The sequence below is a fragment of the Oryza glaberrima genome, chromosome 2, assembly GCF_000147395.1.
Source record: "Oryza glaberrima chromosome 2, OglaRS2, whole genome shotgun sequence".
NCBI classification, from domain to species: Eukaryota; Viridiplantae; Streptophyta; class Magnoliopsida; order Poales; family Poaceae; genus Oryza; species Oryza glaberrima.
Genome location: NC_068327.1, coordinates 3706448 through 3728712, shown reverse-complemented (window position 1 = coordinate 3728712; position 22265 = coordinate 3706448). Strand labels below are relative to the sequence as shown.

Below are 22265 nucleotides of genomic sequence, written 5' to 3'. Positions count from 1 at the left end.
AGATCTCAACGAGTTCTACAACTTTGTTTTTGGTAACTTTTTCATATGAGTTCATTTAATATCATAAAATTTGATTCGAAGTTCTCATAATTTTAGATTAATTTTTTCCCTCCTCACCACTTCAAAATTTTTCATCTCTTTTCCTCTCTCCTCTCTCTCTCCCCTCTGATATTTTCCCCTCATCTCTTTCTCTTCCTCTCTTTCTCACTCACTCTTTCTCTCCTCTCTCTCAACCTTTCGGAGGCGCCTGGCGAGCGGCGGCACCGGGAGCAGGCGGAGGCGCAGGGCGAGCGGCGGCGCCGGCGGCCGAGAGCGGCGTGGCGCACAGTGAGCGGCGGTGGAAGACGCGCGGTGGCGTCGGGCGGGAGCGGCGTGGCGTGTGGAGGCGGCCGAGAGCTGCGCGACAACGACGACGACCCCGATGCGGACAACCCCGACGATGACAACAACGACTGGGCGGCGACGACGACTGGGTGCCCGGATCTGGCGGGCGGAAGCAGCAGAGAGCGGCGCGACGACGACGCCGACCCCGCGACGACGACGCCGACCCCGACGATGAGTGGGCGCCCGGATCCGGTGGGCGGAGGCGGCCGAGAGCGGCGCGACGACGACCCCAACGACGATCCCGACGACAACGACGATTGGGCAGCGACGAGGCGGTGACGCGGGCCTCGTCCCTCCCGGATCCGGCGGCGGCGGGCCTCGTCCCGTCCAGATCCGGCGGTGGCGGGCCTCGTCCCGCTCGGATCCAGTGAGAGCGGGGGTGGCCGGCGGTGGGAGCGGGAGCAGGAGCAGGCGGCGGCGGGACCGGGACAGGCGGCGGTGGGAGCGGGGGCAGGTGGCACGGGAGTGGCTGGCGAGCTCGAGCGGCGGCACCGCCGCCTGCGGGCTAGGTTTTTTTTTTTGAAATTTTATTTTTTTTTTGGCGATTTTTTTCTCTTTGCATGCGGTCGGCTTAAGCGCCCGCATGCGAAAAACCGATTTTCGCATGCGGGTGCCGTGGCCGCATGCAAAGTTGGCAATTTTCACAGACAATTTCCCGCATGCGGTTGCGCCAACCGCATGCGAAAATCTCTCCCGCCCGTATGCAAAGACCTTTTTTTAAGTAGTGAGAGGAGTGTAGGTATAATGGCAACCGACTCCGGCACACGTAAAAACATATGTAAAAAGCTCGGCCACCATTTTGTTTAATTGTTTACTACTAGCGGTATAAAATTTATAAAAAAATACATATGTGTAAATTACAATTTCGAAAATATTTTAAAGATAAATCTAAATGTAAATCTAACCCTACCATTTTCAAAAGTTGAATAAAATTTATTAAAAAGATAATTGTGGTCAAAGTTTAAACATTTTTAAAACTTATGGCCGGAGGTAGTATAGTCGATGTGCGTGGGGATACATATAGCCTGTGCTTTCATTTATTTAAGAAAATATAGCTTGCGGTGTTGTGATGAGACTTGACATCCTTAAAACAGTATATTAAATTAGTGATATTGCTATTAATTAGTACTATACAAAACTGTCAGTGTGACCCAATGGTTCCACTCAAACCTCTAGAAGAAACAAGCCATGATGCAAAAATTAAAGAATGCCTTAACTTTTTCTAGCTAGAGTCACAAAATACTCCCCTAATTAAGAGAACTTGGCAAAATAACAACATCAATTCACCACATTGACGATTACAGTAGATCAGCAACCCCTGGCAAATTGCTTTAGAAAATAGAAAGATTAATTTTGATATTGTTTGTAAGAAAAATATATCGATACTAAGTAGGCTTAAAACTACGCGTGCATAAATACGACCAGCCATATTAAAATCTTGTAATTGAATTCGGATAATCAGGTTTCACCATGAGGAATCAAACCAACCGAGTTACGCTCGCTTCGTAATTTCCATTTTTCATATTGTTTGCAAGATCATTAACATTGATAGAGTGCTAGATTGTAGACGAAATTAGTTGAGGGAGGTTGTGGTCAGAGGAAGAAGGATTATATAGCCCGTGATGCTGCATGGAGACATGGGACATGGAGGATAAGCCTGCAGGTTCAAAGCCCACGATCCATTGGTGTACGGACGCATTAAATTACACGGTACGGACGCTGAGAAGATAGCTTACCCATCTGCTTCTGTCTTCTGCATCTGCATCTGCATCCATAGACAGGTTGTACAACTTTGCCATGTACTCCCCTGAAGGGATTGCAAGACGTTGGTTTTAATTTTCTCCGTCCATTTGTACCAGTACAGGAATAAAAACAACAATGTTTCACTAAGAACTAACCTATCCGTCCAAAAAAAAACACTGGGTTTCCGTGTCCAATATTTAACCGTTCGTCTTATTTTAAAAAATTATGAAAAAAAATTAAAAAGACAAGTCACGCATAAAGTATTAATCATATTTTATCATCTAACAACAATGAAAATACTACTTTGAAATGTACTCCTTCTGTTCTTAAAAAAATTATAAGAAGTTTCAAATTCTTGCTATAAATTTGAACATGCACATGCTCATATTCATAGCAAGGATTTGATTCTTTAGGAACGGAGGATATAGGATTTGAAAATGTAGGAATAGAATAACACGGAATATAGGGTGATATGTGAGCGCAATATTAAAAAAATATGAAAAATGCATGAATTATTCAATTGTGTTGTTGGATGCTTCATAGACAGACAATACAACAGTTCGAGAGAGTGTGACATGCACAAAGAAAATTTTTCAAAAGCTTAGAGGTTACGCTAGATTTTCTTCAAAATTCCTATGGATCTAACCATTCTATAGGAATTTCAAAGGCGCCGTCCCTTTCTTTCAAAGAGACATATAGGAAAATATTCCAAAGGTATCTAAAAAAATTCTTGAAAAACCTTTGTCCCAACTTCCAAAGGAGCATTTAGGATTTTTCGCAGAATAATTTAGCTCAAATTCATCTTTTTTTTCTAACAATTTCGTCAAATTTGCCCAATCCAAAAGAATTTTTCTTCCTACACATGAATGGGAAATATTATTATAGAAAATTATGCCTTGCATCAAATCTTCATGTGACTCAGTTGCTGATGAACTTGGTTGAGCAAACCTTATATAGCTTGGTCCAGCCAATTGAAATTGTGGCTGGACTTGGTATCGAACGGTGAATATATATACTACAAGATTTGGTTTGGAAATGAATGTCGAGGCATGTGAAATGACAGGAATTTTGAATGAAATGCTATCGAATTGACCTAAATGGATTTTTGTTGTTTGCTCCTTGTCTCGGCTCATGTGGCACCGACAGGGACCACACTCCCAAATGTTTGTGTTGGGTTCGATTCGATACGATACGATACGATCGATCGCCTCGGAGTTGACAAACTCAATTAATCAGGGGTTCGATTTAATTGCCGGTTAATCGAATTGAATCGGTACTTGGAAAACTACCTGCCTGAGTCAAATTGTTTAACTCCAATTTTTTTCTCTTTCGGTGACTCAACGGTCAACAATTTGGCAAGCCACCCTGTTTAAATTATTGGTAGTGTTAAACCTTAGGCGATTTCAGTAGTTGATCAATATTTTAGTGAAGTTGAGTTAGATCATCGCAATTGTATAGTTTTCATAGATAGGCGATTTCACTTGATCAATATTTCAGTGAAGTTGAGTTGTATCATCCAATCATCCACAATATGTAGCAACTACTGTTTAAGTTGTCAAATATTTGGGAGGGCAAATTCTCGCATTAAACCAAAACAGCCAGAAGATTTGCTATTTGGCTGGTCTAGCATATAAGCCGGGCTAGTGTAACCAAAATATTTTAATGTAACACTTTTACATTTCTACCTTCATGATATAAAAACCAAGGTTAAGTATTGATAAAAAAAAAGTTGATCAAAACTAAGATTTAGTTTTGAAATTAAAAACTGTCTTCTTCATGTCCTGAGGAGGTCAAGACATTAGAGCCTCCATTATTCAGATACAACACTAATATTATAGCGTATATCAGACTGTAGTATATTTTGCATTAGCTGCCATGAACGTCAAGCAGAATACTATTTCATATCACTACTAGAATTCAATGGGTTCCCTAGAGTTTTAAAATCTTCCCTAGAGCTTTTAAAACAATCCTAGGGAACAAAATATCCCTAGAGTGAATTTTGCAAACCCAAGGGAACGAACTGAATCCCTAGAGTTTGACTGCACTCCTAGGGAACCTCTCGTGAAAAGGACACACAGTTGTGCCATGTCAGCACAAAAGGGAATAGATTATTCCCAAAGTTTTTTCAGAGATTTTTTTTACTCGCGCCAAGCAAAGCGCACCCTGACAATACAAATTTTCTGCCAATTTATTTTTTTCCTTCCCACCTTATCTAGTCCCGTGACTCAAGGCAGACCACATCTTGTTCTATCTTCTTCTTCATCCAAGGAGTTAGCCGGTCGGCACCGGCGTCCAGCGGCTGCCATTTCATCGCCGGCAGTCCAAGCTCAAGCTCCAGCGACTGGCTGCAGCAAGCAAGCACTTGACAGCTGCTGCTCCTGACGCGGCAGTTTGGAGTCGTTGCTCCCACCGCACTTCCATCTTCTCCATTCATGCACTGTTCAGATCCAAGTTTCTTGTGTCCTGATTTCTTCTACTGTCTTTTCTTGGTAGCCTGCAGCCAAAGAGCGAGCTCCGGCAACCGGCGGGCACCACACGATTGCTGCTCCTCCACCTCCACCGTGATGCATGCCAACTCATGGAAGTACAGATCCAAGTGAGTGCTGTTAAAATTTAGCTTATACTTTTTGTATGTGTCCCTTTGCAGATTATCTAGATTTTGAGCTATTGAGGATGATATTTGGGACTAGTTTGGAAGAGGCATGGATTGGAAACGTTGGAGAACAACAAGATTAATAATTCAGCTCAGATCTAGCCGTTCTCAAGCTTCTACTGTACTAGTTGCAGCAGCAAGCTAGAGTGCAGTGGTTACATTCGTCCCCAAGAACTTGTATTCTTTTTTTTATCATTGTTTGGTTCTGTGATGTTGTCGACGATACATCAGCACATCCTGAAGTTTGTCATGTGTTTATAAGAGGAATAGTTAGCCAAATTTTCAGATCTATTGTTGTACTACAAAAAAGTACTATGTAAAATGGAGAATCAGTTTGTATGAATTGAGTGTTTCCTGTTAATAATAGAATGGTATTATTTTCTGCAATTGATTGTTCTTTTCTTTCAAATTGAGGCAAAAGCAGGCAGTGAAAAAGCAAAAAAATAAAAAAAGGTAAATATCGATAAATGCCAGTATTTTCCCCAAATATGGATGAGAACAAAGAAAAGCTACTTTCCACGTCAGATGAAGTTGCCACCTATACATTTGTCCCTGTGGTTTGAAACTCTAGGGAACTGAATTTTTCCCTAGGTTTTCACATAAAAACTCTAGGGAACCGAGGCTTTCCCGTAGAAGTGATCCCTAGAGCGGGTTCCCTAGGGTTTACCCTAGGGAAGCGTTTTCCCTAGAGTATTTTGGATGCTCCCTAGGGTTTTTGGCTCTAGGGACCTTGGTGAAAAAGAGCATCTCCAAGCGACTTGGCAAAAAAAAAAAGAAAGAAGACTTGGCAAAATTCATTACCCATATCACCATTTGGTTCTCCAAAAGATTGCTCTTTACTTCCTATGCATTCCAACAAAGTGCTCTGGATTAGTGGGACTCGTCAGCCACTCAACCCCTTGTCCCCCTTTTTCTTTACCAAAGATGGCTAGCTAGGGAAAATTTAGATAGTAGATTAAGATAGATAACCTCGCCCGTTTTAAAATATAGCTAACCTGATAGCTCTGGCCACCGAGTCAGAGAATTGCGCCAATGGGCTTGGCCCACCCTACGCCCACACGCGCCTAATGTTGAGGACCGATTCCCTCGGTCTCGAGCGCATGATGCTCTCTCTCGCGCGATGATCGGACACGCTATCTACGTAACGGACTCACCCCCGATCCCCTCAATGCACACACATATTAAGGGATCTCTACCCGTTCGTTGGTAACGATCGACTTACGGTTAGCCAAAGGCAAACTCTCAGACTATCGATCTTAAGGTGCGTTGAAGGGGAACGAAGGGCGAATTCCCATCGCCGTCGTGGCGCCTTACAACCACTACACCGACGCATCTAAGGCGACCATATGGCTTCTTCATTCGGTCAATACACCACCAAATTCAGCATAAGAGAAATTAGGTGATCATGCATAGCCTAAGTTCATGATTTTAAGATTTAACTCCAACAAGCTCGTCTCCTGGAGATGTTCCAAGAGAGTAAAATATGACAACCAGTTGCTCTCTTATTAATTTCAGATGTTGGATTGCCAGAATCCAGACACTGAAAGAGATCGAATCAAAATCAGCTGTAGTGACTGATGAGCTTAGAGCAGGTACAATAGTAGACTATAAGCCAGTTATAAACAGAGAGAGAAAAGCAGCGGGCTACAGATCTGTAGCCAGCTGCAGCACAGATTTCAAGACGTAACGTGTGTATAACAGGTGAGACCAGATATTAATAGTATAGTAAGCAACTATTGTATTAATTGACTATTACATTGACTATAGACTATAGATGATTTGGAGTTAGTAGTTGGCTATACTATTAAACTTGCTCTTAGCTAATCATGCAACTTTAGACTCGTTGATCGTGACATGGATCATTAATTTCATTGTTATTGAGATTACCCTTCAAAGCTGAGATAATCTTTTCGTTTCCTGCAAAAGAAGGGATGGAAAGGGTTAATAAAGCTGCACCCTGCCTCCTCAACCTATGGCAGACATCCAGGTGATATGAGTGAGAATAGCATTGCCCTGCCCATCTCTCTCTCTCTATCTATCTGTCTCTAGAGTGATGGACATTGGACACACACACTGTGCAGCAGAAACAAACAGTGGCACATTGCAAAGTTGAAGCAAGCACAATGGCATCAGAACAAAACAGCACAATTCCACAGGGACAGCTCTCCTTTCTTCTTCTTTTCTTTCTCACCAGCAACTCAATTGAAGAGTTTGGCCTGGAGCTGGGAAATGTGTTGTGTGCATCACATGCATCCATCTCTCCATTTTTGCATGGTCAAAGTGACAAACAATTCCTCGGAGAAAGACAACAGATCACACTCTCTCACATCATACATGTACTGTATACTCCAGTACTTTACTCATCATGCCCTGGAACCATCACCAAACAGATTCACTTAATTAATAGTAGTAATTTACTACTAACTTCGCATCAAAATAAAACTATTTCTTGTAGTTCTAGTACAATAGTTTATTCTAAAATAAAACTATTTCTTCGCTTACGCAACCAATCGCAACTTCTGAACTGATCATGACCTTCATCTAATCAATATCACCAACTTTCTTAGGTCTATTGGTTGCCTACATCTGATTATTTATAAGCCGTAACGGTTTATTAGTGATAAAAAGTAATTTGTGTATAGAATTTTTACAAGTGTACTTAGTGATTTAGAAGCTAATGCTAAAAAAATTACACTAAAAACATCAAAATCAACTTCAAAAATCAAATTTTAACAATAACTTATAAGTTCTAGGTCAAGCGATGAGGTCTCTTAGTACCTACTCCCTCCGTCCAAAAAAAAAAGTTCCATGTCCAACGTTTGACCGTCCGTCTTATTCGAAAAAATTATGAAAAAAATTAAAAAGACAAGTCACGCACAAAATATTAATCATGTTTTATCATCTAACAACAATGAAAATACGAATTATAAAAAAATTTCATATAAGAACGGACAGTCAAAGTTGGACACGAAAACTCAGGGTTTGTCTTTTTTTAGGACGGAAGGAGCATATCCAACTTAAAAAAAGCTTACATTGTAGGATGAAAGTACTCTACACAGTAAAAGTGGCATAATAATATGAGGAACGATATTAATTAATTATATATGTGGTTATGGAAGTGTATGCAGTAACCCCTGCTGTTACATCAAGTACAAAATTGGTAGCCACACACTATCATGTAGGGGAAGCCATGCAACCTGGGCCCCACATACCTGTGACTCAGCTACCTAGGCCTGTAACAGTAGGAGAATTGCTTGCTCTTTTCCTCTCTTTCTCCCTCCCTCTCTCTGTCTCCCATCAAAACACTGCCTAAGTGCCTATTAGCTTGGAAGTGGCCCTAGCTAAGCTAATTAACCTTAAGCTAAGCTAGATCACACAAACAAAGGCCCCTACCTCCCAAAGAACCCATCCAACCAACCAACAACACACAAATTAACATACACACTCATCTCTCTCTACATGGCTAATCATAGGGCTATAATGACATGACACACTAAAAGCTAGAACTAGCTAGTAGAGCTAGGGGCTAGCTTAGCTACTACTAGTAATTAATTAACAGCTAGCTGCTATTAATGGCACATATATGTAGCTAGGGGGGCAAAGTGGTGATTAGGCTTAGGACAGGGGTGATCTGTGGGGTGCACCCTTCCTCCTACTCCCCAGCCCCAAAATCTGGGGGAAGAACCCTCCCCCCTTCTTCTTCTTCCTCTTCACCTCCCCCGCCTCGCCGCCACCGCCACCACCGCCGCCATTATCACTAGACCCACCACCGCCGCCACCATAACGTCCTTCTGGCGTGACGGCGGTGATAGCGACAGCATCATCGTCGGCGCCGACACAGAGGTCCTCGAAACGGGGGAAGGCCGAGGCGGCGGCGGCGGCGGCGGTGTTGGGGTGGTGGTGGGGGTGGAGGAGGATGATGTCGGAGAGGTCGCCGCCGCCGTGGACCATGACGTGGTCCACCTTGCAGGAGAGGGAGCAGAAGTGGAAGGGCTCCTGCAGGATGCGGTCGCAGGTGAGGCACACGTTGCCTGACCCCTTGAACGGCCTCGACTGCGGCCTCGGCTTCAGGAATATCACCTTCGCGCTGTTGATCGTGTACGGCTGCACCCACATTAGTACGATAATTACAGATCATTAGCACATCACTAATCAACGTACTCCCTCTATCCTACTCCGACATCATTAATATAATATAAGGGATTTTGGAGGGATACGACACTTCCTAGTAATACAAGAGCCTATCCAAATTCGTAGTATTAGGAAATATCACGTCTTTCCAAAATCCGTTATTTTTTTGGAGACAAAGGGAGTAATTTACATGGAACATGAGTGATTAATTAGTAGTGATCAGTAGCTAATCACCTGGACGTAGGAGCATTCGATGAGCTTCTCGAGGTCGCCGAGGCGGACGACGTCATTGTACACGTACCGCCGCACCTGTGGGGAACACCAACACCGTCCGATTAGGCCATCCGGGTGCTTTAAGATTCGTGCAGCTACTGCTAACACTTCGCTAGGCTATCTTCTAATAGGACGCTGCTGCAGCTGGTAGTACGTACGAAAGCAGGGCCATGCTTTGACCGGGAGGGGGGTTGCCAAAATGACCGAAATGCCCCTGCCCCGTGCAGCTCAATAATCCCAGAACCCAAGGGCAGAAACGTCAAATCCTCAACGAAGTACAACCAGCCAATGGATATGGAGCAGTGAAAAGAAAGAAAAATTTTGAGATATGAAAAGAAAATTTTGGGAGGAGGGGGTCACTGGTTACTTCACTGTGGCTTTGATGAACAGTATCAGCCAGCAGAGGGAGGGGGTGGGGCCCACTGGACGGTTGCAGTTGCAGGGGGTAACAACAGTGTTGAGCCTTTCTTTGGTAAAAAAAGACAAGGTCGCCAATTTACCACACCACACACATATGGTAAATTCTGGCAGTAACAATTCTAAGATGATGCCATATTATCCCCATTTCTTTTCTTTAATTTTTTTTTACCACCACACATTGCTTTGCAGAGGCAGTAAGGGATCAGGGATTCTCTATGAGAGAGTGTGTGTTTCTATCTATTCATGGCAAGACAGTTTGGATAACCTGGCCTATTAAAGGAAATCTCCTAACCCCCCCCCCCCCCCCCCCAATCAGATGATTCTTTTTCAGAATTTGTTTGCCACTGTTAGTACAATTATACCTAATCAGTTTTTGCCAATTTTTTGAAAATTGAAGTGACTTGTACTACTAACTTTGTAGGTAAATTGACACAAGAAAAAGAAGAATTCAACATGTGAAAAGGCTATGGCAGTATGCCCATTTCAAGTGTAAGGCCAAAGGTGAAGCAGTAAAAACTCACACAGCTTTTTTCTCCCCCAAACCTCTTCACATCGGAGTTATTACTACTCACCTCACCCCCAACAAATTTTACTGACCCGAGTTAGTTGAATGAAATGCATGCAGGGAAAGGAAGTGGCAGGAAGAGGACAAATCCGAATTGAAGGAACAAATTGAAGGCAAAAAAAAAAATTGAAGGAACAAATTAAATGAAGCAGATTTGCTCTTGCATATTTGCATGTAATGCAACAAGAGAATCTCAATCACAATTAATTTCTATACTACTCCCACCTTTCACCCACACAATGAGTTACCTAGGTCAGTTTTAACCACAATTAAATTACTACATTTAGTGCCAAAGATCAAGGAAGGTGTATTAGTAGAACCAAGAATTATCCACGAAGTTTATATGGAAATTGTTGCACAAATCAGATTGTGAGTGTGGCTAATTACAGGACGCAATCAACATCATGAACAACCCCCCTAAATTCAAGGCCTCAAATGGTGGCAGAATTAACCCCCCAAAAGCTCACAAGACGACAATGGTGAAGAACCAAGCAAAAGTACATCCAAGATTAGCAAATAATAATAACACATATAATCCCAAAAGAGAGGAGAAGCATCATCATCATCCCACTAGTATGCAAATCAACAAAAAGTGTTCAAAGTCTTAATCCAAAATCTAATCAATCCAGGGGGAGAGAAGAGAACAAGAAAGGTGAGGAAAGGAACAGCACTTGAAAAGACAGCACAGGACAAAACAAAAAGCAAGATACACACCACCCCCTCCTCTTGGCCTCTACTACTATCTCTCTCATTAGTAGCTCATAATCAATCGATCAATTCACTCCTCCTACCAAATCTCCAAGAAAAGACTAATTAATTCAGGCATGAACAGGTAAAGAAAACACACACACTCCATTCCTTTTTCAAGAAAATCAGACCATGCATGCAAAGAAGTGAGCAACAAGAAGACAAAGAACTGGGTGGATGATGGTTCTTGATTCATGCGTGATTAAGCGATGGGAGGGGAGAATTAAGGAGGGGGGAGGGGGATTAATTAGTGAAACCTGGAGGAGAGGGTGGTGGCGATGGGAGGGGGCGCAGTGAGGGCAGATGCTGGTGCAGCAGGCGAGGCAGAAGATGTTCTTCTCGTTCTTCTTCCGGCTCTCGTGCGCTGGGCAACCCACGAAGAAGCTCTCCTCCACCAGCCCGCCTACCCAACCCGGCCTCATCCCCATCGCCACAGATCTCCTCTTCTTGATCTTGTTCTTGTTCTTGATCTCTCTCTACTTTCTCTCTCTAGATGTGTGTGTATCTCGTTTCTTGGCAGGCAATTCTGTCTGTCTGCTTGTCTCCCTCTCCTCTACTTTCTCTCTCCTCTTCTTGGTTCAGTAGAGGAGGGAGGGAGGAGGTGGCTTGTCTTGTAGCTGTGTCAAGAGAGAGAATTGAAATGGATGAGAGAGGGAGAGAAAGAGGAGAATGTGGTAACGAATCCATGGAGGAGGGTATTTATAGAGAGAGAGAGAGGGATATACTTCATCCGTCGAAAAAAAGACAAACCCTGATTTTTTGTCCAATGTTTGACCGTTCGTCTTATTTGAAAAAATTACGAAAAAAATTAAAAAGATAAGTCACGCATAAAATATTAATCATGTTTTATCATCTAACAACAATAAAAATACGAATTATAAAAATATTTCATATAAGACGGATAGTCAAAGTTGGACACGGAAACCCATGGTTTACTTTTTTTTGGGACGGAGGGAGTACGTGTTTGTGTGAAGGATATATGAGTTTTGGGGGTGTGATGATGGGTGGCACAAAGTGCTGGGGTTGGTTTGGTTTTGGAGGTGTTCTTGTTTCCTATATACATGCAAAACCTTGATGAGCTATATGTTTTCTCATTGGCTTGTTGGCATGGGATTGGCATGCATGTCATCCTCTCCCTTGTGGGGATGATTGGGGATACTTGGGTGTGTGTGGGTCAATAGCGGTATTGGGTGTGGATGATGGGATTAGGAGGGTGGTTTTCGCGATCGGCTGTATGTCCATTGTAATTTGAGAGTAGATGGTGGTTTTTGTGTGAGAGGTTAGAGCATCTCCAGCAGGGGTCCTAAACAAAGCCCCTAAACAAGTTTTGAGAGTTGAGAGAAAAAAATCAGGTCTAACAAAGCCCCTACTTAAGCCCCTAAAATAGGAAGGCCTCCAAATTATCCCCTCAAGCCCCTAGGCCTACGGGCTTTCTCGCTGGCTCCTATTCCACGCGTGGGAGAGATCTCCCACATCCGCGCGCTGTTTTCTTTTTTCGCGCGAAAACTTTTGCTAGCGCCGCCGCTAAATCCTCTCCTCGCATGTGCGCCGCCTGATCAGCGCCGTCCTCTCCGACTAGCCAGTGGCCATCTCCTTCCTCGCTGCACTCCTCCCCGGCGGATCACCTCCCTGGCTGGCGATCTCCTCCCCTGTCGGCCACCTTCCCACCCGGTGGCCTCCTTCCTGGCGTCCTCCTGCCCTACCAGCCACCTCCCTGCAGGGCGGCCTCCTCCTGGTAAACCACCTCCACATCCGGCGCCCTTCTCCCCGGCCGGCAATAGTCGAAGGTATTTTTTTTTCCAATGGATTTGTGGATGCAATTAGATAAGATTTGTTCTTTGTTGAGATTTAGCTTGTCGGGGAGATAAATTGGATGTGTGTATTTAGAAATCTCTTGTTGGAGCCAAATTTTTGGTGTGTTCAGAGAAAAACATGTGGAAATTTCTGTTCAGTTCAGATATTAGTAGGGAAATTCTATAAGATAGGTGGTTAATTGTGCCCGAACTGATCATGTGAATGAATTGGTGGGAAAGAATCCGGTGGTGGGCACTTTGTTGTATTTTAGTGATCATAATAAAAATCGACAATATCACAACTCAGCAGAGAATCAGTACTATAACTGAAATTGGCAGGGGGAATGCATGGATCAAGCTAATATGGTTTTGGGCAAAGCTCCTCACCTTTCTATTACTGAAATCTTGTGATCGTATTCTAGAGGGTATAGGCGTATTGCTATTTAATTTCCTGAGCTACACATGTTGGTGAGCAATTTTCGTTTTCATTGGTGAATTATAAATCTTGGTTGTGTGTTATTGTATATGGTATTGTGCCCACACCATATTTACATGTTTGAAAATTTTGATTTTGGATTTGAATTGTAGTGTTTGAAATTGTAAATTTAACTATGGTTAAATTATACGCGTTAGAAATATTTATGTTTAATTATTGTGGTGTTAAACATAGTGTAAACATGGATTGCATGTTAAAATAAAAGAGAAACATGAGTAGGGGCTAAGAAATAGGGGCTATTGCTAGAGTTGGAGGTATTTTTTGGGTCCTTGGGAGATGGGGGCAGCCTTCATTTAATTTTTAGGGGCTTTAAAATAAGGCCTATTGCTGGAGATGCTCTAAGAGCATCACCAATAGGTATCCTATATTTTTTTTGTTAAAATCTATATTTTTTTCAAAACTAATTTTAAGGGATTTTAGAAAAAAAAATTGGGTCCAACACATCCCGTCTTAGAGGAGCGCGATATATTCTCCGTGCGCACCGAGAATAACGGAGAATTATATTGGTAGTTTAACAGAAGGACCCACTTTTAGTTTTTTGATAAAATTTAGACTTTCTTTTAGAGAGATCATTTATTTACTTTCTATTTTCAGTTTAGGAAACTAAAAAATTTGGAGGGAGATTATATATCTTGGTGATACTTTTATAAGGATCGATCGAGAGTATAGCGGATATGTGGATGTGATCGAAGTGTTATATTGTTGTTGTCATTTGTATTGTCTCTGTTTTTTATTGCCAGTTTATATTGTTCAAACATGATGTAACCTGATCGTAGGTTGAGTGGATATAACAAAAAAAAAATCGTTTTTTGTTTACTTGTATTCTCCAATCAACCATGATATGTGTACAATTGTTACGATGAGACATAAAAACAATAAAAACAATAAAAACAAGACAATTGTTTTCAATTCAATTTGAGGAATCTTTGATGGTGGTGATGCATGCTACTCCAGTATTTAGGCCTGGTTTAGTTCCCAACTTTTTTTTAAAACTTTCAACTTTTTCATCACATCAAAACTTTCCTACACACACAAACTTCCAACTATTCATCACATCGTTCTAATTTCAATCAAACTTTAAATTTTGACGTTAAGTAAACACACCCTTACTTGGATATCCATGCGTGGAAACAAATTCAAAACTTTCTGTCTGTGTTTAGTTTACACTAAAATTAGAAGTTTGGTTGAAATTGGGACGATGCGACGGAAAAGTTGAAAGTTAAGTTTTGATCGATGTGATAGAAAAGTTGAAAGTTTGAAGAAAAACTTTGGAACTAAACACGGTGCAAATATTTTTGTCCTTTCTAAAATGCTCACATTCACACTCGATATTTTTTCATGCTCCAGTTCCAATCCACTTCCTCGGTATGACAACTACTAGTACCACTATGCCATAGAAGGAGCAGCTAGCTATAGCTAGGACAAGGAAATGCATAGCTGGCTCCCTACAAGTCCCAATCCTCCTATGGCTAACAAATTTCAGAAAGTTCAGAACCCACTTCAGCTTTCTTCCCCTCATCTCATTGCAATTCAACTCATCTGCTCACTGCAAATCTGAATCCTTTGCTTTGCATGCATCCAGCTCCAAGAGACCAAGATAGTAGTAGTACACTAGTACTACAATATTTTCCCCTTGTTGCCTCATCACTCATCATCATCACTGCAAGAGTAGGAGAAGAACTGCATGCATATTTGCATGTACCCATGAATCCTAAGCTTTTATTGTTGCTTTTTCTCAACCATGGTACTCCCCCCTTCAAATTTGTTTCAAAATATAAAGGATTTTATAATCTGAGACGATGTTTATTCTACTAGTTTTATAGTACTAGTTTATTCTCCACCATCCACTTTTAGGGCCCATTTGAATCACAGGGTAGAAAAAACAGAGGAATAGGAAAAGTATAGGATTCTGACAGGAATTGAAGTATAAAATAGAGGATTGCAAAACACAGGAAAAACATAGGAATGGTCGTTTGATTGGAGCGCAGGAAAAACACAGGAATCGAATGAGAGAGATAAACTCAAAGGAAATTTTCCAAGAGGTTGGAGCTCTTGCTAAATTTCCTCTAAAATCCACATGCAATGTGCCATTCCATAGGAATTTCATAGGATTTGGAAAGCTTCAATCCTTTGAATCAAAGGGCCAAATAGGAAAATTTTCTATAGGATTTAAATCCTATGAAATTTCTACATAAATCCTTTGATTCAAAGGGGCCCTTATACTATTTTATCCTCCCACACACTAAATTTTGTAGTACTTTATTCTTTCATATACCACCATTTATACCATCACATGTCTTTGTGGTATTTCCTTATTTTTTAAAATAAAAATGACATAATTGGGGAGTAGTACTAGTGTACCACTACCATCCTCTGCTCTCTCTTTTTCTCCCATTGTTTTACATGGTCGTCCTTCCATCTACTCTTGTTGAACTGTAGCGGAGAACCGATTGATAGATTTCATAGATAGGAGCAGATAATACTCCAACACTACTAAAGGTGTGTTTAATTTATGCCAAAATTGAAAGTTTGGTTGAAATTGAAACGATGTGATGGAAAAGTTAGAAAGTTTATGTGTGTAGAAAAGTTTTGATGTGATGAAAAAGTTAAAAGTTTGAAGAAAAAGTTTGGAACTAAATAAGGCCTAAACAAGCTTTGAAGGCATGCATAAGACAGGAGTAGATTGAACTATTGATGGTAGTTTTGCGGTTTGCAGGATTGGTTGTGTTCATGGTGATGACTGATGAGCAGAAATGCATATGTATGTTCTGAAAAACTATAGAGATATGAGGGGGGTATTTTGGATATTCTATCACTACAATCTTTCCTTCTTATTTTTTTATTAGCACTACGATCATACCTTAGTACTTTGGAAGTACAGCTATATTTTAGGATAAAATTTATCAAATGTTACACGTAACTATCTCTACTACCGTAAAAACGAAGCCGTTCTCCTTCTCTTTTCCATTATATCTCCTCATGTAAAAAAGAAAGAGAAAATAATCCACAAAAAAAAGGTATTCCCACGAAAAATCAACCCATCGGAACAAACCAATTAGAGGAAACCTAAACCCAATAAAACATTTGTCCGCATTTCTCTAAAATCATGTTGCAAACATGCATTAGTATTTTTGAAAAAAAAAAGGAGGGAGTATATCACGATTTTCCTTTTCGAATATCACGAGTTTTGGTGTTTGAATATCAGATGTTGTCATAGCTCACACGAGACCTCGTCCAGAGTCCAATTACGGAGCCAATCATCTCAAGTCGGTCGTTTTCAGATTTGAAGGGACGGGAGATTTTAGGGCCATGTAATTATTCATCATAATTGAAATGGAACAAACCCATCAAAAGAGAATGGAGATTGTACTACTGTCTGATTCCATTTAAATGAAGAAGTCTGATTACTATGAATGTGAATAAATGCCTATCCAGATTTGTATCATATCCGTTACTAGACTGATTTTTTATGGGACGGAAGAAGTAGGCCTGTGATACTATATGGCCTTTTTAAATAGCTTAATGACTAAATAACCAAATGATTTTGTGATAACTATTAAAAGATACAAATGTATATAGTAATTATTATGAAGTAAATAAAATAAACTAGTAGACAGAAATTAGAGAACTCAATGTTTTTATATTCTCATTACCTACTTCGAACGTCGAGCTCCTTCAAACATGCATGCTTATGTTCTTTTCTTCCCTTGTCAAAGACCAAGATGGCCATAGATATGAGGCCAACGATGGGAGACCTATCTATGCTGTAGGAAGATGGACTAATCGACAGGTCGTGTATGTGTATACTCGATGTTGAGAAGGAAAAATTGAACAAAGAAAGGGACGGGAGAACGTGCATGCTTGTTGCCTTTCTCGTACTCTAGTCAATTATTAAGGCTGTGTTCTTATCCCCTCTTTCCTAACCCACCTCTCTCGTTATAAGCACGCACGCTTTTCAAATTACTAAACGGTGTATTTTTTATAAAAAAAATCATATGAAAGTTATTTTAAAAAAATCATATTAATTCACTTTTCAAGTTTTTTTTGCTAATACTTAATTAATCTCACTATAATCGCGTGTTTTGTTTTTCGTCGGGAGGCAAGGTTGGCAACCATGCCTCCCGAACACAGCCTAATCCCTCTTCATAGGGGGTCCCATTCTTCCACGATGCATTGCGTTCGTCTTGGCACACACGGGTGCTTACTACTTCCATCAATTTAAAATAAGTTAATCTAATATGAGATATGCCATATCCAGATCATCTTCCTCAAGTCCTCGAAACACACACGATTGCACCACTAATTAACAGTTTGATACTCCTCAAAACACAAAGTAAAGGAGTATTTACTGTGTAGCATGAGTGCCAATTATCTCATCTGTCACGTCCATGGATCCATCGATCATGTCCATCCATGCATCCATGTCATGCAGTTTGCCAAAAACTATCCAAACTTTCGGCATGAAAGCTGTTACCCCAGCTAACATAGCTCTGACTGCCTGCACGTACCACTGCAGGTCCGGTATTCCTGTCTTTTGACCATGCTCACTGGCACCCACCCGCACCCAGCAACGCAACGGCGATCAAATTGGGGTGTGTTTTCACGTCAAAATTAGAAATTTGGTTGAAATTAAAACGATGTGATGGAAAAGTTAAAAGTTTATGTGTGTAGAAAAGTTTTGATGTGATGAAAAAGTTAGAAGTTTGAAGAAAAAATTTAGAACTAAACTCGGCCTTGGGATCCTATCCACCTGGTATTGTTTGCTTTTGCAGTAAACGCATTTGGTTTCTTATAGTTTTCGTTGATGGATTCATGTTTTTTTTTAAGAATTACAGCTCACAACGCACGCACATCCACCCCCTATGAACACACGCACGCAACCCTATCCCTATGAGCATCTTCACAGTAGGATAGTAGGTACTCCCTCCGTCCAAAAAAAAGGTAAACTCTGGGTTTCCGTGCCAACGTTTGACTGTCCGTCTTATATGAAATTCTTTTATAATTAGTATTTTTATTATTGTTAGATGATAAAACATGATTAATACTTTATGCGTGATTTATCTTTTTAATTTTTTTCATAATTTTTTCAAATAAAACGAACAGTCGTACGTTGGACACAGAAACAAACAGAGACTTGAATTTGTGAATGTTATCGTGAGAAAAGAAAGGGTTGTTTCTTTCAATCTCTGAATCCGAGCACGCACACAAACATCTATTTTTTTCATCCTAGGAAAAAATCAACTTCTGATGATGAATCTAAACAAGTGTTTTCATATTTTTCTTTAAAAGTTGATTCATTTTTATACGGAAGGTTTCAGTAATCTGACACTCTTACATATGAAGCTTGAATGATCCGGCCATGCCTTGCTGCACGCAACGAGCGGAAGGACGCACGAACAGGATGCGTTCTCGCAGGCCGGATGTGGGAGTAAGGCTTTGCACTATTGGGCCTTGGTGAGCTGGGCCTGAAATGCTGCACGGGCCAGAAAGGAAGAAGTTTATTATTCGTTCCCCAACTATAGCCCCAAGATTTTGGGAGTAAAGTCCATCACCGGTCCCTAAACTTGTACCGTTGTGTCATCCTGGTCCCTAAACTCGCAAATCGACCGTTCAGATCCTCAAACTTGTTCGACTGTGTCATCCCGGTCCCTAAACTTACAGATCACTCGTTTACGTCCTCCAATTTATTCAGTTGTGTCACCCCGGTCCCTAAACTTGGATATGAATATCATCTGGGTCAAATAGGATGGTTTAAAGACTTTATATTTAAAAATAATTTATAACCTTTTCATGTGAACTCTAATGAAGATAAACTTTATATCAAACTTGTAGTCCTCGACACGATCTGCAACTTTGTAGTTGATTTTTTTTTATTTTAAGTCATTTTTTTGTCCCAAAATGTAATTTTAAAATTAAAATTTCAAAATCTATAAACATGCAACAATATTTTGGGACCATAAACAGTTTTAATTCAAAAACTTTTCAACTACAAAGTTGTAGGTCGCATCGAGGGCTACAGTTTTGATATAAAGTTTGTCTTCATTAGAGTTCACATGAAAAAGTTATAAATTATTTTTTGATATAAAGTTTTTAGACCGTCCTATTTAGGGACCGGGGTGACACAACTGAACAAGTTAGAGGAACTAAACGAGTGATCTGCATATTTAGGTACCGGGATGACACAGTCGAACAAGTTTGAGGACCTGAACGGTCAATTTGCGAGTTTAGAGACTGGGATGATACAGCGGTACAAGTTTAGGGACCGGTGATGGAGTTTACTCAAGATTTGGGGCTCCAGATTATTAAAACCAGATGTCCCTGGTGGCTGCCTACGTGGCATTTCAGTTAGGATAAATAAATAAAAATGCAAAGGGCCCACATTCAGCGACACGCATATGCCTCATCTCTTCCCTGCCTGGACTGCACAGATGGTGTCATGTGGATTGCCTTAAAAAGAGACGAATATTAGGGAAGGAACTAATATCAAATACTCCAATCTAAATCGTTTAGTCCACCACTTTGTATAGCTAGCCGATAGACCCCTTGGGTGTTTCACTCTTTTGCTACCTCCGATTTAGCTTTTTTTTTTCCTTAACAAAATATTATTGCCTTCCTATCGGTCCCATCGGAGAAGCTGATTCGTGTGTCATGTGTGTATGGCTCCGTGCGTCTCTATGTAACGGCAATGACTTCGCCGTGCTGTTTGTAGGAGAACGGGTAGGCTGTTCACGAGAGGGGGATGGAGAGGAGAGATGGCCGACTGACAGGTGGGTCCTATTGAGTTTTTATTTTTTATAGTTTTTCTAGTGTTACATATGTGAGACATGGTATGAAGATCAAGTTAAAGTGTCATGTGGGTGTCATGTAGGCAGTGTCGTAGCTAGCTAGGTGGCACTGTGGTCCATGGACCACCTAAAAAATTGATCGAGATTAAAACTATTGTATTTGTGCTAGTTAATATAATAAAAATTATATAATGGACCATCCATTTAATTGACCTATTACATATAGATGGACAAACTTTACTCTAAATTCTAGCTACGCCACTGCATGTAGAAGGAAACCGTCTTCTAAACCACTACATGTTCGATTTGCACTTGCTTTTGATAGTGGAGGATGTTGTATAACTTTGTGGTTAAGGGACCAAAAGTGGACCTTTCCGGCTAGAAACTCGTTAGGCCCATTATACCGTGGGCTTACCATCTGTCATTTACTCCTAGCTAGATTACTGCACACTTTTTATGTTGGTACTACAATAGTAGACTATTAGCCAGCATATTTTAATAAAATAAAAGATGAGAGAGAGTAGTGGGCTACAGATCTATAGCCAACTGCAGCACGGACTCCAAGATGTAATGTGTGTATGACATGTGGGACCATATACTAATAGTATAGTAAGCAACTATTGTATGAATTCACTATTAGATTGGCTATAGATAAATTGAAGCTAGTTGATGGCTATACTGTTAACCTTGCTCTTAGTCCCATACTTTTCTTTAAGAAAACAAATTAACTGTGCCGTATCAAATTATTGCCACTCTATTCGATATGTGGAGGTTTGGATGAGTTTATCACAAAGCCCACAAAAACGAGAAAAGTAATTATAATATGATAAATTAAGTGTTAATTATTATAAACTTGAAAAGCATACTTGTTTAATTTTTTAAAATAAACTATGATATAAAAAAATTTCACAGCAAGCACACTGTTTATCACTTTAGAAAACGTGCTAATGAAAAATGAGAAAAATAACTCATTACAACGCAGCCTTGAAACAGTATCTCGGTGGTGTTTAGTTTGGTATAAAAAATATAACAATAACACTAACACATGTATATATGTTGCTGATAATATTGGTAGTTTTGGCAATTTTAACGGCATGGTAGATTATACTAAGAGCAAGTTTAATAGTATAGCTTATAAATCATTTATAGTTAACTTAATAGCTAATTCACAATAGGTACATACTACACTATTAATATCTGGTCTCACATGTCAAACACATACTGCGTCTTGAAATCCATACTACAGCTGGCTGCAAATCTGTACATATAGCTAGTTTATAGCCTGCTATTGTAACTGCTCTAACTGCTCAGGATTAAATTAGAGACCAGACAATGATGATGACGATCCATGCGTAAGGTTACTACTAGAAGCAGGTGGAACATGCGATGGATCTGCGGTCGTGGTGTGTAGTAGTACACTCGTGACCGTTTCCAACAAAATTGCAGTACAGAGCGTACAACCTTGTACTACATGCTTTGCTTTCTTCCCAAATTCCCAAAAGCCATGTCCATGCAAACATCTACTAGTACCTACTGCTATTTTGCCGCGTTACTATTTTCTTTCTTTCTTCTTTTAGATAATACAAGATGGGCCAAATTAATTTCTGGCCTCTGCATTTATCAATGCACATATATGTAATAGCACTACTCAAATTACTAGTATTTTCTTCTTAATAGCATTCCATTATTATAGAAGTTATGGACAGACGAATGAAATTTACACAATCGCAACTTAATAAAAAAAAAGAAAACTAATTAGAATATCACCCCGGATTATTTCCAGTATCTACTTTTAACTACACTTAGGCCTGGTTGTTTCACCGTAATCTAGATTATTAAATCAGATTACTCTAAACTAGATTATAATAAGCTAACATAAAATAAGCCACGAGTTGTTTGTTTCTCTAAATTATTAGATGCATCTAAGGGTAGTGGGTCTTTAGCCACTCAATAATCTGGAAAAAGCTCCTCTAGAGGAGATTATTGAATTATAGTAATCTGGCTTATAGATTATAATAATATACTTATTTGTTTCAGCTTACTCCTAATAATCCAGATTATAATAATCATAAGCTGAATCAAACATGGCCTTAGGTGAGTTCGGATGCCCCTTTTCCCAATTCTTTTCCTCGTTTTCCGTACGCACGCTTTTCAAACTGCTAAAAGGTACGTTTTTTTGCAAAAAAGTTTCTATATAAAAGTTGCTTTAAAAAAATCAAATTAATCTATTTTTGAAAAAAAAACTAATACTTAATTAATCACGCGTTAATGGATC

At 40.3% G+C, this 22265-nt stretch overlaps 1 protein-coding gene across 1 annotated transcript; it reads right to left on the bottom strand.

Annotated features, from left to right (window-relative positions):
* Positions 1-7858: 7858 nt before the first annotated feature.
* On the bottom strand, positions 7859-11576 carry LOC127761260 (protein RGF1 INDUCIBLE TRANSCRIPTION FACTOR 1-like). The gene is made up of 3 exons (XM_052285530.1): positions 11174-11576; positions 9146-9220; positions 7859-8884 (listed from the first exon to the last, which is right to left on the bottom strand). The coding sequence occupies exons 1-3, from the start codon at positions 11342-11344 to the stop codon at positions 8396-8398; spliced, it is 735 nt and encodes a 244-aa protein (XP_052141490.1). The 5' UTR covers positions 11345-11576; the 3' UTR covers positions 7859-8395.
* Positions 11577-22265: the final 10689 nt, after the last annotated feature.

Excerpts from the sequence above, each read along its gene's own strand:
- LOC127761260 (XM_052285530.1), bottom strand. The coding sequence starts at position 11,344 with ATGGGGATGAGGCCGGGTTGGGTAGGCGGGCTGGTGGAGGAGAGCTTC. Across the intron at positions 9,221-11,173 it reads GCCACCACCCTCTCCTCCAG|GTGCGGCGGTACGTGTACAA; the intron begins GTTTCACTAATT and ends TGTTCCCCACAG. Across the intron at positions 8,885-9,145 it reads TCGAATGCTCCTACGTCCAG|CCGTACACGATCAACAGCGC; the intron begins GTGATTAGCTAC and ends ATGTGGGTGCAG.